This window comes from Neolamprologus brichardi, chromosome 22, assembly GCF_056152115.1.
Source record: "Neolamprologus brichardi isolate AB-2024 chromosome 22, ASM5615211v1, whole genome shotgun sequence".
Lineage (NCBI taxonomy): Eukaryota > Metazoa > Chordata > Actinopteri > Cichliformes > Cichlidae > Neolamprologus > Neolamprologus brichardi.
In genome coordinates this window covers 13,962,601-13,981,475 of record NC_142124.1, presented here as the reverse complement: position 1 = coordinate 13,981,475, position 18,875 = coordinate 13,962,601, and the positions used below count along the sequence as shown (strand labels likewise).

At 39.4% G+C, this 18,875-nt stretch overlaps 2 protein-coding genes across 4 annotated transcripts; one reads left to right on the top strand and one right to left on the bottom strand.

The window, feature by feature from the left end:
* Positions 1–86: 86 nt before the first annotated feature.
* LOC102783387 (uncharacterized) lies at positions 87–9,467 on the bottom strand. 3 transcript variants are annotated; one of them, XM_087835113.1, is made up of 5 exons: positions 9,343–9,467; positions 1,176–1,403; positions 521–575; positions 300–411; positions 87–193 (listed from the first exon to the last, which is right to left on the bottom strand). In XM_087835113.1, the coding sequence occupies exons 1-5, from the start codon at positions 9,433–9,435 to the stop codon at positions 154–156; spliced, it is 528 nt and encodes a 175-aa protein (XP_087691239.1). In that variant the 5' UTR covers positions 9,436–9,467; the 3' UTR covers positions 87–153. The 3 variants fall into 3 exon arrangements, with proteins under 3 accessions (XP_087691239.1, XP_087691242.1, XP_087691240.1); XM_087835116.1 differs by lacking the exon at positions 9,343–9,467 and adding an exon at positions 9,062–9,153 and having other exon boundaries at positions 1,176–1,483; XM_087835114.1 differs by lacking the exon at positions 9,343–9,467 and adding an exon at positions 1,570–1,709 and having other exon boundaries at positions 1,176–1,483.
* Positions 9,468–14,632: 5,165 nt separating this feature from the next.
* On the top strand, positions 14,633–17,247 carry LOC102783577 (extracellular matrix protein 1-like). The gene is made up of 3 exons (XM_006787962.3): positions 14,633–14,840; positions 14,958–15,220; positions 16,687–17,247. Exons 1-3 carry the CDS (start codon positions 14,633–14,635, stop codon positions 16,888–16,890), a joined length of 675 nt encoding a protein of 224 aa, XP_006788025.2. The 3' UTR covers positions 16,891–17,247.
* The last annotated feature ends 1,628 nt before the right edge of the window (positions 17,248–18,875 follow it).

The window sequence follows — 18,875 nt, the reverse complement described above, 5'->3', positions numbered from 1 at the left end:
AAAAGCAGATGAAGGGGTACACAAAGACCATATGAGAGGAAGGGTACATCATCTCTGTAAAGAACAAGGAAGAAAGGAACTACACATTTTTAATGAAAGTTGATTTTATTATTATCTTTATTCATTAACTTTATTCTCTTTGGTCTTATTCGGCTAAGCTGTATCCTTGGTGAGGTTTATGCCACATAAGTTGCTGAAAGACATAGATGCATCATTATTAATCCAGCGCTTATAACTCCTACTTTTTGCAAAGGTTTTGTATGTTTTGGAACTAGAAGAACAGAAAAATGTGGTCTTACTGAGTTAACTCGCTCCTCTTCACATACGCACATACTGGACTGTATCGTGTCAGTGTTTCTTTTAGAGTCTTAATCTCCTGAGTCCAGGCCTCAACCTCTGCATCCAAGGAAGCTGGATAAGAGAGAAAGAGATTAACATGCTGGACCTCAAGAGTTTTGCTAGTGTTTGACCACATGGGGGCAACAGGGCACGGATTACCTGTGTGATAAGTGTGCCTCACCTTTAGTTTCACTTTGTGTCTTTTGGATACTTTCCAGCTCTGCTTGTGCGGTTTTCTGTGGAAATGTTGCAGAAATGTTTTTAAGGTTGGGCTGGATTTATGTTACACATTTTTTTTTAAAAAACTAATACTATTTCAGATAAACATAAACGGCATGGAAGCCCAGCGATACAACTGTGTATTCATTCTTAACCAATCATTTTGACATTTTTGTACCAACACAACAATGCAAAAATACTCAATCTTAAGTGAAAAGCTCGTATTGAAATCAAAATGTGCTGAAATCAGGTGTAAATGGATGAAAAAAAAAGTCTGGCCAGATTTTTTTTTTTAGTTTTTTTTTTTTTTTTTTTTAAACGGTGGATAATTTGAAATATCTGGAAACTTCAGGATGTTAATTACAGGGTGAGTAGAAAACAAGCGGTTGAATGTTAAGCATATGTAAAGTAAATGAAAATTATTTCCCTCTCAGATGTAGTTCGGCACAAATGAGGAAGCACAAAGGGAAAGTAGCGTTGAATAGCCTCATTGTTGTTTTAAGTTCAGTTTCCCTATGCAGGCAGTAACATTGGCGCTGATAAGAGATGTGTCTCTATTGACGTTTAGTGTTTGCATAGTTAATATAAAACCAGAAAAACACAGGAAAACTTGTTACCATTTTTTCTTGGCATGCATCGTTTTCTGCTTTCTTCTGCTCCGTTTCTGAACTGAGTTTATTGAGTGCAGCTTCCATATCATCCACATGTTTCTGGCCCTGCGCCACTAGTTTTTCCACAGTGGTTTTGAAGAGGTCCTTACTTTGATAATCATCAGAAAATTTCTCTAACGCCGCTTCCGTTTTTTCAATCTTGCTGTCCAGAATGCTCTTCAGTTGATACTGGCTCTGGACCACCATCAGCAGTCCCATGGTCAACAAGACGGATAAAATAATCACAATCCAATTAGTCTGCATTGATGCTGCTTCTGGGGAAGGACAGGTTTCTATAGTCATGCTTTAGACATTAGCAGTGCAATTAAAAGGCATTTCATTTCCTATTATCTCTTCTTACCTTATTTTTAGCCAGTATATTCAACTTTAGTTCCCGTTCTCTTCTGCTCACTAACCTGCCACACAAACTTTGCCTGAATGGAGACCACAGCACAGAAAGTGCAAGCTGCTACTTCACGGCGGAGAGAACTTATGGTGTTAATTTTCACTTCCTCGTTTGCTCTCACCTGAGCGATAAAGAGGGTGGGGGCCAGTGTGCTGATGAATCAAAGCTAAACTTTGCTTGTGAGGATTTTAAACAGCTGCTGTTAAACTACTACAGAAGAGACAGGAAAATGTCAGACATGTCATTTTATTTGATAAATGAATCTCAGGAACTGGAGTTTTTTTGTATGTACTTTTAGCATGCTATGTGTAATTCACTTAGTCATGGATCATCCCGTCTTCCTGGTTTGGATCCAAGCTTAACTTGGATAACTTCAAGCATATACGGTTTGCAAAGTGGCCACATATTTTTTTTCATATAGGCTACGTTCACACTGCAGGCGAAAGCGAATCAAATCCGATTTATTTATTTTTTTGACCCTATGCATATCCGATCATGGTATGACAGTGTGAACGGCTCAAATCAGATCTGGGTTACACTCCTACTGTCAGCTCCAGTTGGACTGGTATTTCAGGTTTTAGGGAGGTGGAAAGACAGAAATGCCTGCTTTGTATGTGTCTGTGACGGTCTTGTTTTGTTTGGTTGTCTAACAGCTTGTGTAATAGTCAAACTGGTAGCACAGAAAGTATTCACCATACAATGGGTCGGAGGGCCCGGTGGCGCCAGTGTCCGGCAGCCTCGCCTCTGTCAGTGCGACCCAGGGCGGCTGTGGCTACACTGTAGCTTGCCATCACCAGTGTGTGAATGTGTGGATGATTGCGTATAGTGTAAAGCGCCTTGGGGTCCTTAGCACCAAGTAAAGCACTATACAAATACAGACCATTTACCAATGTGGTATCTATCAGTGTAAAGCGTTTTTTGTTTTTCTCCTTATGGCCAAGCAAAACAGAAATGTGGACACCAGATCCAGAAGAAAAAGCATCGCTAAATATAGCGAACAGTAGCTGTAGTATAAGCAGCTACTTGTGATGAGAGCATTTACATTTACCTGTGGCATGGTTTTCTTACATATAAGACAAGAGCTTAATTCTTTATGTTTTTACATTACCCGGATCATAATGGTGTTACAGTACAACAGCACTACATCACAATGTGAGAGCAGTAAATGCTCCTCTGGATCCTTTCAAAAATAACTAAGCAGCAGTAAGGCAGTCATAAAGAGCTGTGCACATAGCTTGCACCCTCTCAATACTCTTGTGGTTGTAGACCAAAGATCACAGGGTCATTAATTACACAGCTGATAAATATGTGACAGTAACAATGCAAAACTGCTGCCATAAAGCTACTCACATCCATATAAGGGGGCAAAAAGGGAAAGCGAGGCTCTGTAGTTTTCTTTATCCTCTTATATGACATTTGTATCTTTAAACATCTTTTAGTTTGTCCTTATGACCTTTCACATATTTTTCAATCCTTTTGTTGTGAAATATTTTAAGCTAAATTTATGCAAACATAGTCACCTATATGTCACAGGCCAAACACATAAGCTGGAGCCCATCCCAGTCCTGTTACAGCCAACTCCAGAAAATGGATGGATGGATTCAAATAAAATGACTCATGTGTTGTTGTGTTTGCACTGGGAGAATCCAGAAAAGCTACCTGGAAGATGACTGGCCAATTTGTGAACTTTAGAAATTTAAGCGTCCTGAATTTCACTAAATTGAAAAGCGTAGAGGTAAAAAGGATTTGGATATATGCCATTGTCAAGGCAATTTGTTGATTTTATAACAATACAAGATGGAAAAGTAAGTTTTCCTTTTGCATTTTCATAGTATGTGACAAGAAGAGAGACCACATACGGACTTAGGAGTCTGTTAGATGATCTACTTTTAATTATATAAAGAAAACTTTAAATTTAAATATTTTTTTAAAGTTCTAGTTTAAAAAAAGACTATAAAATATTTGGGGTTTGTTTTGCTCTGTGAAATTTTCTCCTGTGACAATGTTAAAAACATTTCTTTTATTTTTTCAGCTCTGCTCACCTGAAGAAGAAAGAGGGTGGAGGCCAGTTTGCAGACGGACTGAACTTCACCATCGGTAAGGATTTTAAACAGCTGCTTTTAAACCATTGCATACAAGGTAATCTAAGTAACTGGAGTTTTTGCACACTCCCTTAGGCTTTAGTGCACTGGTGCACTTTTTTTTTTTTCTTCTATTCATGCATCAAGCATAAAAAAATCTGCTCACCTACTGACATCATTTTAACATATATGTGAATTTGACAATGATTGAAACCTTGAATAAGTCATACAGACATGACTTTAATTATATGTACATACACGTGTGTGTGTGTGTGTGTGTGTGTGCACGTGTGTATATGTATGTGTCACAAAAAGACATTTGGTTAGTTACTACTTTGTTGTAACAGTTCTTCTTGGTATTACATCTTATGCCTGTTTATTTCCCTTAAATGGTTTCACATTTGTAAGAACTGTTTGGCACTGGTAAAGAAGATTTGGTTTTCCATGATCACGACCCACATAAACTGCTGCAACATTTGAGTAGCAATAATCAGGCTCCCAGTGTTGGGAAGGTTACTTTTAAAATGTATTCCATTACAGAATACAGAATACATGCCCCAAAATGTATTCTGTAACGTATTCCGTTACGTTACTCAATGAGAGTAACGTATTCTAAATACTTTGGATTACTTAATATATTATCATGCTGTTTACAACTACATGAATGTACTATTGCTGTGATTTATTACTGTAACTGAAGGTCCGCGGCTCCGAACCGTAGTACGTAGTAAAGGGACCTCTGGCTAATACGGTGGGTTCTGTGTAGGGCTCGTAGCCGAAAACTAGCTTTACTTTGTTGTTTGGGTCAACTTTGCTAGCAAGAGACAGAGAGGCGCTGAAAGGCTGCTCCAACGGAACTTATTGTTTTTGGAGGAAAACACGAACACGGTGTACAGTCGAGTCTTAATAGCTTACTTACAACTGGGCTCGTCAGGCACTCTTCTTGGCTGCAGTGGTTATTATTAGTGTGAATGCTTGTAAAAGCATTCACAGTATTGTTCTTCTACATCTTTATTAGTGTGAATGCTTGTAAAAGCATTCACAGTATTGTTCTTCTACATCTTTATTATTATTCCGGTTTATTCCGTACGTTTTTCGCCGTCTATCTCCTTCAAAACCGTTCAACTTAGAAAAACCATTCAAACACCGTTAGATTCCTCTTCTTTTGGAATTGACTGCTTCTATTTTTCTCATTTTTAACATTTATATTTTTAATTTTATTCAACAAAGATTTCCCATGTATTTCAATGGAGAGACCCTTCAAATTCTCATTCAACTTACTCCTCTTTAAACTTTATCTACTTCCACATACGTTGACATAGAGCAACCATTCAAACTTTAAAACGAAGACAAGACATTCAACTATTCAACTTGTATTTATCTTTTCAATATCTATTATACTTTTTCTTCAGTTCCAGTTTAAGTTTCATGATGTTTTTTCACCCGTTTCAGAGTTTATAATGGGTGTGTATGGGACGGAATGTTGGTGCTAGAGTGAGACAGCTCAACTGCTAGAGTGAGAGGAGCGAAAAAATTAATCCTTAAATCTTTTTTAAAACTGCTGCTGTGTCCGCAGCGTTTGCTCTACATGTATGATTTTACCCTCAAAACGTAGCCATCGCTGTCCTCTTTCATCCAATGTGTTTACTATTGTACTAGGTGTTATGGTTCTTTCATAAATGTCACCGATGCACAGCCTCCTCCCTCCAACTCTTCCATAGACTCCAATGTTAAAATAGCTCAGAAGGTTCGTTTGAAAATCAGAAGAGCATGGTGTCTTTACACTGTCACCACGTCAATATAATAAACTCCACAGACATGAAAACTGAGAATTCAGTAGACCAGACATTGCTGGTGCTCACGGTGAAAGAATTTTGTCAATACGACCTGTACTTTTCATTTGGGAACGATTTGTTTCGGCCTGACTTTTCTGTTCATTTTAAGCATCCAAAGTGAGGCGCATGTCTGTCTGTGTGTGTAGGGAGCCATTGGGTGCAGTCACTATAGCAACCAGGCTCACACCTGCCTGCCTAACGAGCTCTCTCTCACTTTGCCAAGATTCATCTTAATACACACTTCTCTTTCAACTGCTGCTGTGTCCACAGTGTTTGCTCATCAGCCATCATTTTACCCTCAAAACGTCGCCATCATTGTTCTCTGTCCAACACCGTGTCTTTCAAAGCTCAGATGTAAAGTTTTTAAACTGTGTGGATCCAAGTGGAGGGATCACATTTTAAATATTCAGTGATTCAAAGAATATGAACTTTTAATATTCATTCAGATGTTTTCTGACTCTAAATTTCCTTTTCTCATTTCTTAGGTCTTTGTAATTTACATTTAAAACATTTTCAGCTGTTTTCCAACTTCTTCTGTGTGGATTTCAGCTTTTAGCAGTTCAGCACTTTTGTTTTCAGGCGAAAATTTCTGTATTTTTCATCTCATTCAACATTTTTAACTTAAAATTCAGCAATTAATTCATTTCAGTGCATACATTCAGATTCAAGCATTCACACTGCAGTTTCTTCAGAAAATGCACTTTCTAGTTCTATTTTATATATTCCGTACGTTTTTTGTACTCTATCTCCTTCAAAACCGTTCAACTTAGAAAAACCATTCAAACACCGTTAGATTCCTCTTCTTTTGGACATGACTGCTTGTATTTTTCTCATTTATAACATTTATATTTTTAAAATTATTCAACTTTTTTCAACAAAAATTTCCCATGTATTTCAATGGGGAGACCCTTCAAATTCTCCTTCAACTTACTCCTCTTTAAACTGTATCTAATTCCACATACATTGACATAGAGCCACCATTCAAACTTTAAAATGAAGACAAGACATTCAACTATTCAACTTGTATTTATCTTTTCAATATCTATTATACTTTTTCTTTAGTTCCAGTTTAAGTTTCGTGCTTTTTTTCAGCCGTTTCAGAGTTTATAATGGGTGTGTATGGGACGGAATGTTGGCGCTAGAGTGAGACAGCTCAACTGCTAGAGTGAGAGGAGGGGGGCAATTTATCTTAAAATATTTTCTTAAAACTGCTGCTGTGTCCACAATGTTCGCTCTACAGCCATCATTTTACCCTCAAAACGTAGCCATCGCTGTCCTCTTTCATCCAATGTGTTTATTATTGCAATAGGTGTTATGGTTCTTTCATAAATGTCACCAATGCACAGCCTCCTCCCTCCAACTCTTCCATAGACTCTAATGTTAAAATGGCTCAGAAGGTTCGTTTGAAAATCAGAAGAGCATGGTGTCTTTACACTGTCACCACGTCCATATAATAAACTCCACAGGCATGAAAACTGAGAATTTGGTAGACTGGACATTGCTGGCACTCACAGTGAAAGAATTTTGTCAATACGACATGTACTTTTCATTTGGGAGCGATTTGTTTCGGGCTGACTTTTCTGTTCATTTTAAGCAGCAAAAGTGAGGCACATGTCTGTGTCCCTGTGTATAGAGCCATTGGGTGCAGTCACTATAGCAACCAGGCTCACACCTGCCTGCTTAATGAGCTCTCTCTCACTCTGCCAAGATTCATCTTAAACACTACAATTTACATTTAAAACATTTTCAGCTATTTTCCAACTTCTTCTGTGTAAACGTCAAGTTTTAGCAGTTCAGCGCTTTTGTTTTCAGGTTAAAAATTCTGTTTTTTTTTTATCTCATTCAAATTTTTTAACTTAAATTCAGCAATTAATTCATTTCAGTGGATACATTCAAATTCAAGCATTCACACTGCAGTTTCTTCAGAAAATGCACTTTCTAGTTATATTTACATGCTTCCAGCTCCCGTTTTTGCTCGATGACAACTCGTACTTTTCCTTTTTCTCCCTCCCTCGCTCACAGACACATAACGTGTATGGCAGTCCATTCTCCCTGCAGCACGGACTACACTGCCTATGATGCTACATTCTTTAGAGCTATACCGGTAGCATTCTGCCTATTAGCTTAGCACAGCAACAACAGGCGCTCTCTCACCCAGGAAACACGCAGAGAGAGGGCGTCACCCTGTAACCATGGCAACCGTAACGCTGCCGCCTGGAACAACAGAACGTAGCTGTCAAACAAAACCCAAACAGGCCTGACCCGCGACAATATGAAACAGGAAAGTACCGCCGTGTAATCCATTTATTTCAACAAAGTAACTGTATTCTAAATACCACCTTTTTAAACGGTAACTGTAACGGAATACAGTTACTCATATTTTGTATTTTAAATACGTAACGGCGGTACATGTATTCCGTTACTCCCCAACACTGCAGGCTCCAATGGTATTTAAATATAAATTAAATGTTGAACACAAATCTCCTTACTTTTTGTGCTTATATTTCATATAGTTGGGAACCAAGGTTAGTTTGAAGCCTACAGTTTGCAGCCCACATATTTCAGTAAACCTGCCCTTGTCAGCTCCAGTCTGACCAGAGTTTCTGGTTAAACTGAGATGGAAAGAAATGTCAACATTCTGTTTGTCTGACAGTGTCGTGATCCTGGGTCTTTTGACACAGCGTTTTGTGTTTTCTATCGTTGTGATGTATTTTGGTTCTGGTTTTCTATTTCTTTGGGTTTTGGTTCTGTTCTTCCTCAGTTTAGTGTTTAGTCCTTTCTGCCTGTGTATTCCTGTGTCAAGTCCGCATTTCTTAGTCTGTGTCTATGTGTTCCTGTTTTACTTTGAAAGCCCCTGTCTGATGTCAGTGCGTTTTGTTTAAGTTTCCCCTGCCTCGTCAGCGGTGATGTCTCCCAGGTGTGTTCCCCTCCTGTTTCTCATTCCCTGACTCCTGGTGTGTGTATTTATAGGCTGTGTCCCAATTCAGGGTCTGCACGCTTGAAGTACGTGCACTACGTGTACTACGTACGTGCATACTATATAAGTACGAGAAGCGAGGAAGTGAGAGGGTTGTGAAATGGGACGGTTTAGCCTTCGTTGCGCTGTTCAGGTTGCCTAGCAACCATGATACTAACCGCGAGAAACGCGAGATTGTGTGACATAAATGAAGGAGAAAAATGTTTTGTTGGTCATTCATTTTTGTCATGACATCACTTTGATTAGTTGAGTATCTGAGGCTGAGACCACAGGACTGTAAAACATGATTGTTAGGCTTTATTTCTGTACTGAACAGTCATTTCAAGATTAAAGTCATCTCACTGTGGTAATGTAAATATAATATGGCCAATATTATAGTATTGTCAGATTATTATGAGATAGATAGATATATAGATATGTATATTTAGAGGCTGAAAGTACAAACATCACTAATGTCACATAACTTTGCCAATATGTGGCCAACAGCAGTGTTTTAATGTTCTTCGTTATTAAACATTCGCACATAAATAAGTGAGGTCATATCCAGTACTTACTTTTGACAGTTCACTCTTCGGCAGCTCCCTTCTGCCGTATTTTGCAGCAAAATTATCCACACCCACCACCGCGCTATGAATTGTGGGATATATGGGACCACGAAGCGTGCACCGGACCACGCTTGCTATTTGGGGAAATCGACGGCGCATTTGGAGTATGCATTTGAAGTACACTTCGAATTGGGACAGCCGTCGTCGCGTGGCGGTGACGTAATCGCACTTAAAATGCGTACTTCAAGCGTGCAGACCCTGAATTGGGACACAGCAATAGTGTGTGTTACCTCGTCCTCGTTGCTGGTTCGTCTGCGTTTTTCCCCTTCGTCGTCCAGAGTGGTTTCCCTGTGTATTTCTACGTCTCCCTGCATCTGTTTCATGTCTCAAGGTTTCAGGTGTGTTTTTGTTTAGCTTTTCCCAGTTTAGGTTACTCCCAGTTCTGTTTTTCGCCACCCTCGCCTTTGTTGTATTAAGCACGGTCCCTCAAAGCTTCCTCACCTCAGTTGTGCTGCATCTTGGATCCTTTCACAATTCCATACGGCTCGCCTCGCGAACCGTGACAGTGACAGCAGAGACAAGATTTACCAAACAGTATGGTTTAGTGAGAGTTGGCAAAAGTACAGACATTCTTTAGAAGTATAAAAACTACTAAGTACTGATTCAACTTCTTTACTCATGTAAAGGTAAACGAAATTGCAGGCTCTGAAACTTAAAGTAAGAAAGTGAAAAGTAGCTCTTTGGATGTTTCTATTTTTAGAACTATAGAAACATCCTCTCCCCAAAGCTGTTAAACTGAAAGTAACGAGCCTGTTTTAAAAATGTAGAGTAGAAAGTACAGATACTCAAGTAAAGTAGATACCTGAAAATTGTACTTAAGTACAGTAACAAAGTATTTGTACTCTGGGTATAGAATGGTACCAAAAAATAGTGGAACATCTCTTTAGAGTGAAATTTGGGTACCTGTTGGGTGGCAGGAAAAGTATGGAAACAGCACTAAAGGTTACATATGATGACTCATTTCTGTGTTCGTTAGATCACAGAAATTGCAATATGCTGTAGGAATTATAGGTACTGCAGTGCAGAGGTTTGAATCGTATCTACATATCTATCAAACTCCAACTTGCTCATGTAAATGCGGAGTTGTCCTCACACACTAAGATAAATTATGGAGTTCCACAGGGTTGTGTGATGGGACAACTTCTGTCTACATCATACAATCCATTAGGCAGCATCATTAGAAGGGATAGTATACATTTTCACTGCTATGCAGATGACACCCAGCTGCTCACCAGATAACACACACACCAATTAGTTAAACTGCAGGAATGTCTTAAAGATATAAAGACCTGGATGGCCTCTAATTTTCTGATTCTAAATTCACATGTAACAGAGGTTATTATACTCTGTCCTAAAAAATCCTAGAAACATGGCGTCTAATCAGATACTTAATCTGGATAGCATGATGTTGGCCTCCAGTAACACTTTGAGGAATCTTGTTTTTGACCAGGATATGTCCTTCAATGTGACAGACTGCTTTCTTGCATTTACACAAGGTCACTAAAATTACAAACATCCTGTCTCTAACACTCAGCAGTGCTCAGTGGATGATCAAAGTAGATAAGAGTGATGACACCAGAGTGAGTAAAATATGACAATACCTTTAATCTTCTCTAAAACTGACTTCATACTTGCTCTTACATAGATGGAAGGGCAGTTGCTGAGAAGACTGTAATATAAACAGAAATGTTTCTGGTGATAAACTCAGGATCAACGGCTCTTCTAGTTATCCTTCAGTTAAAAATAATGAATAAGCTGACCATGAGTGTCCGTGAAGAAGTAGCCTACGTGATATGCTGAGCATGTGGGAGATTTGAAAATGTAGACATAACACCACAAGACCTGAGACAAGCACTGCTTGCATCTGTTCATGGCACACGTGCTGGAAATGCGCTCAACAATGGCTGTTGCACTGCTCTTGGTTGCCCCGGTGATGAGTGGTGTAAGAGGCAAGAGTGATAGACTGGCATCCTTCACCAAAGCCTCTGGTTTTAATTTGAATTTTTCTGACTCAAACGGATCAGGTGATGACTGAATACAACTTTAGAATATTTTTGTGGACTCTAAATATGATTTTAAAAAAGAAAGTATCAGGAAGCATTTCTTGATATATGCTCAATCATTGGGGAAACCTGTATTCAGCTGAGACTGAGGAAGTCGCTTGGATGAGTGATGAAATGTTTCTCCCACTGAAAACGCTACGCCGTAATGAGCAGACTTTTTGTACCAGGAAGCATGCACACTGGGGCTTCAAAATATAAGTCAAGCTCTCTCTGTAGTTCTCTCTGTACACAGGGCATAATTTGATGTTTGTCTTTTGGGTGTAAATTTGTGATGAACTTTAGTAGCACTGCCCTCACTGTGCCCTGATGTCAGAGGCTGACACAGGAGGCAGGAAAGTACTGCGTACCACTCAGGAAATCAGGTTATCTTAACTTTGAAAGCTAAACGGTCTCAAATGTCTCTATATTTATATGCTGCTCCCTGATGTGGACAGGACATACTGGTTTGGACAGGATCTTAAATATTCAACCTGAAAATCTTTACAGACATACATGATGTAATTTGTCTTAGAAAAGAAATCTGCAAGCCTTTTAAGATTGGATTTAAAAGTACAATCACACCAAAAATGAAAATTACTTTTGTTTTATTATTCTCATAAATCTCATACTTTTGTGTTTTCTGTGGTGAAATAATAAAGGTACTGTATTGGAGGATTGAAGTCTGATGTCACCAGCATGGTTACATGATGAGATCCCACAGTGTCTCTTGTGTCACAGTAGCTTTAACTAAGGGCGAGCCGTTTATTGCAGGCTGGTTAAACAGTACAAAATAAAAGGGCAAATGCAAAACTAAAGAATAACCTAGAGTGGGTGAACTAAGATTAAAACATGAAAAAAAAACCCTGAACATGAAGACCTCCCATGAATACATGAAAACCTAGAAACATGACATGAACACAGCAGACAAAGCAGGACGATTACACAGGGGATGAAGTCACATGGGGAATCTAATACAACTGGGCAACCTTGGAGCTCAAGATAACTAAATGAACTTAAACATACACCATCAAAATATATGAAAACTCAAAACGCTTGGTAAAGCGACCAAGGATCGTGATATTTTGTGGCTGTGTATGGTTAAATGACACCAAACAAGCGTCAGTTACAGAATAAGCTGTTTGGCATTTGCATTATTATCCTATCCCAGCTGTCATAGGACAAGCGCATTAAGAGAATTTGAGTTTCTCAAAAAAGCTTAAAATATGAGTACCAAACAAACACTAAAATAACATTAATTCTTTTACAGTACATTATATAAAAATCCACTAAATTTAATCATGAAAACACTCATTTTTAAGTGTTTAAGGATCACAGAGCAGACCAATAAAATGCTGACAGACACTTATTGATTTGGTTGAAAGAAACCACCACCCATTAGCTGTCAGTCAGTCAACAGCAGGCAACAAATGAATGCACGACAGTTAAATTTTATCCGCAGTCTGTGAATAAAAGTGGGACACCATGTTCAGCATTCTCCGGGACTGATAACAGTATTTGAAAACAGGTTTGGGGGAGTTTACTGTAAGCCGTGTGCAGTCTGGAAAAACTTTTGATAAACCACGTTACTCCCCAGCTTTGACCAGTCAGCAAAGATAAGCGAGAAAAAATATCATTTTCTACTTCATGGTTAATTAAAAAGTGGCTCGATGACATAAAAACAAGTTAAGCACTCATTTTTAATATGTTTACATACTTCTCTGTTTATTACAGTTTACTGAAACTAAATTACAACTATGGTATGTGTGAGGGGGGAAAAAAAAACACTGAGTGAACTGCCTTCACAAAGTGCTGTGTTTGCGTTGCAGTATCTATTCCACACTTCTTAAATCTGACCACCGCTTCCCATATGAAACAAAACACAACTAATGCTAAATGTTATGACGTGCGGTGTACAGACGAGGATCCAAATGCAGAACAATACGGTGGATAAAGTTAAATAAGTCCACATAAAGCACATAAGTAGCACCAATGGAGACATCAACAAACAATCTAACAAGGTCAAACACAGAGACGGGACAACTATTTATACAAACCGGGCTGATCAGGGAGAGGAGGGCAGGAAACAAAACCGACACAGGACTCTTTCTCCAAAACAACAACCTGTGGGAGACATGAGTACTAAAACTAAACAACACGCATGAGATGAGGAATCGGTCTGAGACAGAGGGAGGCATACCACAAACACAGGGGAGGGTACGTCTGCTAAATAATAATAAAGTAAAGAGTTATGTTGGCTCACAGATGTGCCAGCCCTCATTTCTTTGTGTTGTGTTTCTAAAGATCCAAATGTTCTTTATTGGACGTTAACTCCTTTTTCACCTGTTTTCAGTCCTGTGTTTGTGCCTGATCATTTTCACAGGACTGTTATTTTGTTGAGCCGCACATGTAGTAGAATAAGGCGACAACAAGGCAAGCTGTTTGTACTGCAAGTTTATTTAAATGGCAGTAAATCATTTTTCCTAATGTGAAAGTTATTTTTGGCAGTGTGAGAGTAGCTTAAAAAATTGCATAACTATAGGTAAAGGAGACACTCCTTTTCTGTACACTCCTTTCAAGAAGTCGTGTTTGAACAATGATTACGAATGAAGGAAAAAGTTAGGCTTGGCTTCATAAAGCCTGCAGAGTTTTATTGGATTGATATTTTTTCTTTAAGCTGTAAAAGGAGAACAGTCCTCGTCACATTTATGGTAAAATAAAAGGACAGTTGAATAATAAAGCATACGTCATGCACATCAACATTATAAATATTAAGTAAAGATGTAAAAAGACAAAGTTAATCTGTGCACCAAAAAGTACAGCGTATTTATAATAAAAGACTGTATTTACCATGAAATTGTACACTGGTTAAAATTACTTATTATAATAACTTATTTGTTAAAAACCTGACTTGGGACCCCCTTTCATCTATTGTGCCTGGCTGCATCGAATAATAAAGATGTCCGTTCCAAGTACTGACTTTGCTGCTTGCTAAAATTGTACAAATTTCTGTATTTCCATTTATGTTTGCACCTTTCAATAAATCACTGCACCCATGTCCCATTTTCCTACCAAAATATAAAGAAATGAGGGGTAGCTCAAGACTTTGCACAGTACTTTATCTGTTTTTGACATGTCATAGCAGACAAAAGTTGTAAGTAATATGAATACAAACTCGATTCCTTAAAGCCTCTTCAGTCTCTCATGCTGTTCTGCTCTGTATATAGAACAGAGCCATTGCTGATGTTTGGAGGAAAGTCTGAAGGTCAAAGGATCTGCTCGTAAAAAAACAACCCCCCCCCCCCCCCCCCCCCCAAACTCTGTTATTACTAATGATAGGATGAAATCAGTCCAAACTGAGACATAATACCAAGTGAATGCCGACTGTGTAGACCGACCTTGCACGCATCAGCAGATATCCCTAAAGTTCAAACTCATTTTGTTTTTATCTCAGCAGCCCCTCATATCGTCTCCCTCCCCAATGTGCACCGGTCACTTCCAAGCATTTCACACCCACAAATCCTGGCTCTCCCATATAAGCTGGCTTAGCATCCTCTCTCAATACATTCACAGAAGCCTCTTCAGCATTCGATTCCCATCACACTGCCATCCAGCCATGACTTCACCTGGGCGCTTTGCAGGACTTTGCATAATTGCTCTGGTGCTGTTTTATGGTGCACATCTGGGAGGTAAATAGATTTATAGATTATTTTTTTTTATTATTATTTTTTAGAATATATACATTATGCATTCTTCAAACTGTAGTGCTTTGAACCTTTCCATTTCTTCTTGTTGGATTTCCACAGAGACCAAGAACTCTCGCAAAGAGCACAAAGAGCCCAACGTCCCGTTCCCCCCTGCCCGTCCCACCACTCACAATCTGGCTGCCATTTGTCATCAGGGTAGAGGTCGCCCCAGGTACCCTCCCAGTTTCTTCCCCAAATCCGGGTCCAGCCACTTCCGACGCCGTGGACATGCCATGAACCGCCTAGAGTCGTGGTTCAGAGTGTGCTGCAGTGGACACCTAGACGAGCAGAGCAGCCAGATCCTCTGCTGCGCTCAACAAGCGGTGAGTCTGAGTGTGTGGGACCGAAGTAAACCTGAAAACACTTAGCATATCATCAGGAAGAGTTCTGCTATTATTTACTATTTATACAGTTAGTAGGGAATTAATAATACTCATTTTTTAGCTTCATTGTCTTAAAATTTATGGACTGTCCAAGAGGCTTTGGTTTTCAAAACTATAAATTCATACAAATCAGTATAATTTTAAAGAATACGACACAGTAAAGCATTTTATACCTGTATTTTTGTCCCCTTCACTGCTGAAGCCAGCAGTTTCCAATCACTTTTATGTAAATTGGTGAGTGACAGTTGGTTGTGCTAACAACATGAGGATGAAAATACTTAATCTAACTTCAAAACTGTTGAAGAAATACTTGCAAGCTAATCTGGAAGCTGCAGTGGGTTTACACCCCTGAAAAGACTTTGGCTGCTTCAGGTACTTCAGCAATGTGTTCAGCGATCTGTACTTCCAGTTTAATTCTCAGTTACTCCTCTGATGTAAACAAGCAGGGACTGTTGTGTGGGGCCAGGCTAATAAAGCATAAAATTATTTTTAACAGAACTGAATTCAGCTTATTGATGGTAAATGGCCTGTATTTGTACAGCGCTTTTACTAGTCCCGCCTAGGGACCCCAAAGCGCTTTACACACCCAGTCATCCACCCATTCACTCTCACATTCACACACTGGTGGAGGCAAGCTACAGTTGTAGCCACAGCTGCCCTGGGGCAGACTGACAGAAGCGAGGCTGCCATATTGCGCCATCGGCCCTTCTGGCCAACACCAGTAGGCGAAGTGTCTTGCCCAAGGACACAACGACCGAGACTGTCCGAGCCGGGGCTCGAACTGGCAACCTTCCGATTACAAGGCGAACTCCCAACTCTTGAGCCACGATCGCCCCACCCAGATGTGGGCATCCTCAAGAGAGCGAGTTTCTAATCTTGCCCCTTGGAAAAATGAATTGCCCACCTGTGTTTTAGATCAGCCTTCTTCTAAGCTGGCAGCTCATCACAAATGGATGTCTTCAGTAGTGGGTGTGTGAAGCTGCTGACAGGAGTAGAAACGTACAACAACCTCCCTCGCCAACTTCTTTTAAACTTTGGCCGTAATTGTTAGAAGCATCCAGCTTGGACAGCTACGACAGAAAATAAAGACAAATTGCATTTTATTTATCAACGTAAACACAATAATGTAAATGAAGCTTTAAAACTTTATGTTCAAGCACCTTATTTTTATCTTGAAATGTGCTATACAAATAAAATTTTACTTGACTTTTATTTTTAAAGTTTTCTAAAATACTTATGCAGATGGAAGATAAAAAGAAAATATTGACCGATGCTGAGTGAATCGCCGTGAGCTGCACCTGCTTACAAATCTGATTCCTCTAACATAAATTTGTGGTTCTAAATACTTTCCCCCCCCCTCTGGCTAATGTAACGATACTGTGTGACATGACTCTTCTTTCTTACAGTGGAAAAACGCCCTGTCTCTGTTCTGTGTGGAAGAGTACTCCACCATGACCCTCCCGTACGAGTGCTGTGAGAACACTGGAGAAGCCCGCTGGTCATGCTTCGACAGCGAGCTGCCAAACCCAAACTACACCTCAAACCCAGGCTACAATGCCCCTGAAATCCCCGAGGAGCCTGGATTCACGTTTGACCCAAATGCCTGCTAGAGGTCGAAAATAATAACTTTCCACTCTTTCACATTCCTATAGTGAGATAATATTGAAGAAACACTTGCAAACCTCTATCAGACAATCCTATCTAAATCTTGTCTTTGTCACGTACAGCTGCTCCCTGATGTGGACAGGACATACTGGTTTGGATTACACTATCTAAGGACAATTAGAGTCCCATCTAGCCTTGTTATCAGCTCAGCATTTTAACCAAGCTTTGCCATATTAATAGGAAACACATTTTAAAAATGCAACTCGGTGCTTAATTTTATAAGGCTCACAGAATGTGTCTGGCTTAAATGTTGTAATTTCTGACATGTAGTGTTTTTAGAGAGAAAAATAAACACACTCCGCAAAGAGACTGATGTGGTTTTTGTTACATCAATGTTTGTTATAGGGTTGATCTGGATCGCCTTCAAAAATCAATCTTTTTAACATCCAGTCACAAATCTGTAGAATTATTTTTGAAAAAATACATATGATGTAAAGGTCTCCACCAGGGGTCACAGTTGGCTGGATTATCAGCACGTGTGGCTGATAATTGTTGATGGGTAATAAAGGTTTCAGTGTGGTGTAGCATCTTTGTGCAGTAAAAAAAAAATCTCAAATCGAAACTTTACAACCATCATTGAGTTATCTTCACTAATATAATCCAGACCACAATCACTGGAATGGTCATCTGTGTGACTCCTTCAAAGTAAAAGGTGAAAGCGTTACAGGAGTTAAAATCTGGTGACTCCAGCTCCCATATGATTTGACTGACATTTTGAGATTTGGCAAACCATTCAGTGACCCCCGTTTCATATGGATGGGGGTGTTGTCATCCTTGAAAAGACACAGATCAAGGTGATCACTCGGAACCGTTTTTTTTTTTTTTTTTTTTTTTTTTTTTTTTTTGTAATTTGCAAGATCAAAACAATCAGAAATCTGTTTTTCATATGTTATTAACTTTTAAAAAGGAGCCAAACTGATTTTACTTAAAGAAATCCCAAAGAATGGAAGACCACAGGGACAGTTTTAATTAAGGCCGAAAGTGACAGGTCAAGGAAAATCTTAGATAAGCAGAGGCAAATGATGGTGAGAACAGTCATAGTCAACCCATACACCAGCTCCAAAGACCTGCAACATCTTGCTGCAGATGGTGTCACTGTGCATCATTCAACTATTCAGCGCACTTTGCACAAGGAGATGCTGTATGGGAGAGTAATGCAGAAGAAGCCTTTTCTGCGCACATGCCACAAACGGAGTCACCTGAGGTATTCTAAAGCACATTTGGACAAGCCAGCTTCATTTTGGAATAAGGTGCTGTGGACTGATGAAACTAAAATTGAGTTATTTGGGCATAACAATAGGAGGTATGCATGGTGGAAACAGAACACAGTATTCCAAGAGAAACGCTTGCTAGCCACAGTAAAATGTGGTAGCGGTTCCATCATGCTGTGGGGCTGTGGCCAGTGCACGTACTGAGAATCTTGTTAATGTTGAGGGTCACATGGATTCCAGTCAATATCAGCAGATTCTTGAGAACAATGTTCAAGAATCAGTGACAAAGTTGAAGTTGCACCAGGGCTGGATATTTCAACAAGACAATGACCCTAAACTCTGCTAAAAATCTACTAAGGCATTCATGCAGAGGAACAAGTACAATGTTCTGGAACGGCCATCTCAGTCACCAGACCTGAATATTATTGAAAATCTATGGTGTGACTTAAAGCGGGCTGTCCATGCTGATCCAAACAACCAATGATTTATGAAGGAAAAAGATGAAAATTATCAGGGGTGCCCAAACTTGAGGTGCATACCACTGTACTTGGAGTAATTTTGATGGGACGGCCACTCCTGGAACAGTTCCCTGCTTTTCTAAGTTTTCCTGATTTGTGGATAATGGCTTTCACTGCATTTTGCTGGAGTCCCAAGAAATTAGAAATTGCTTTGTAACCTTTTCCAGACTCATAGACGTCAATGACTTTGTTTCATAGCTG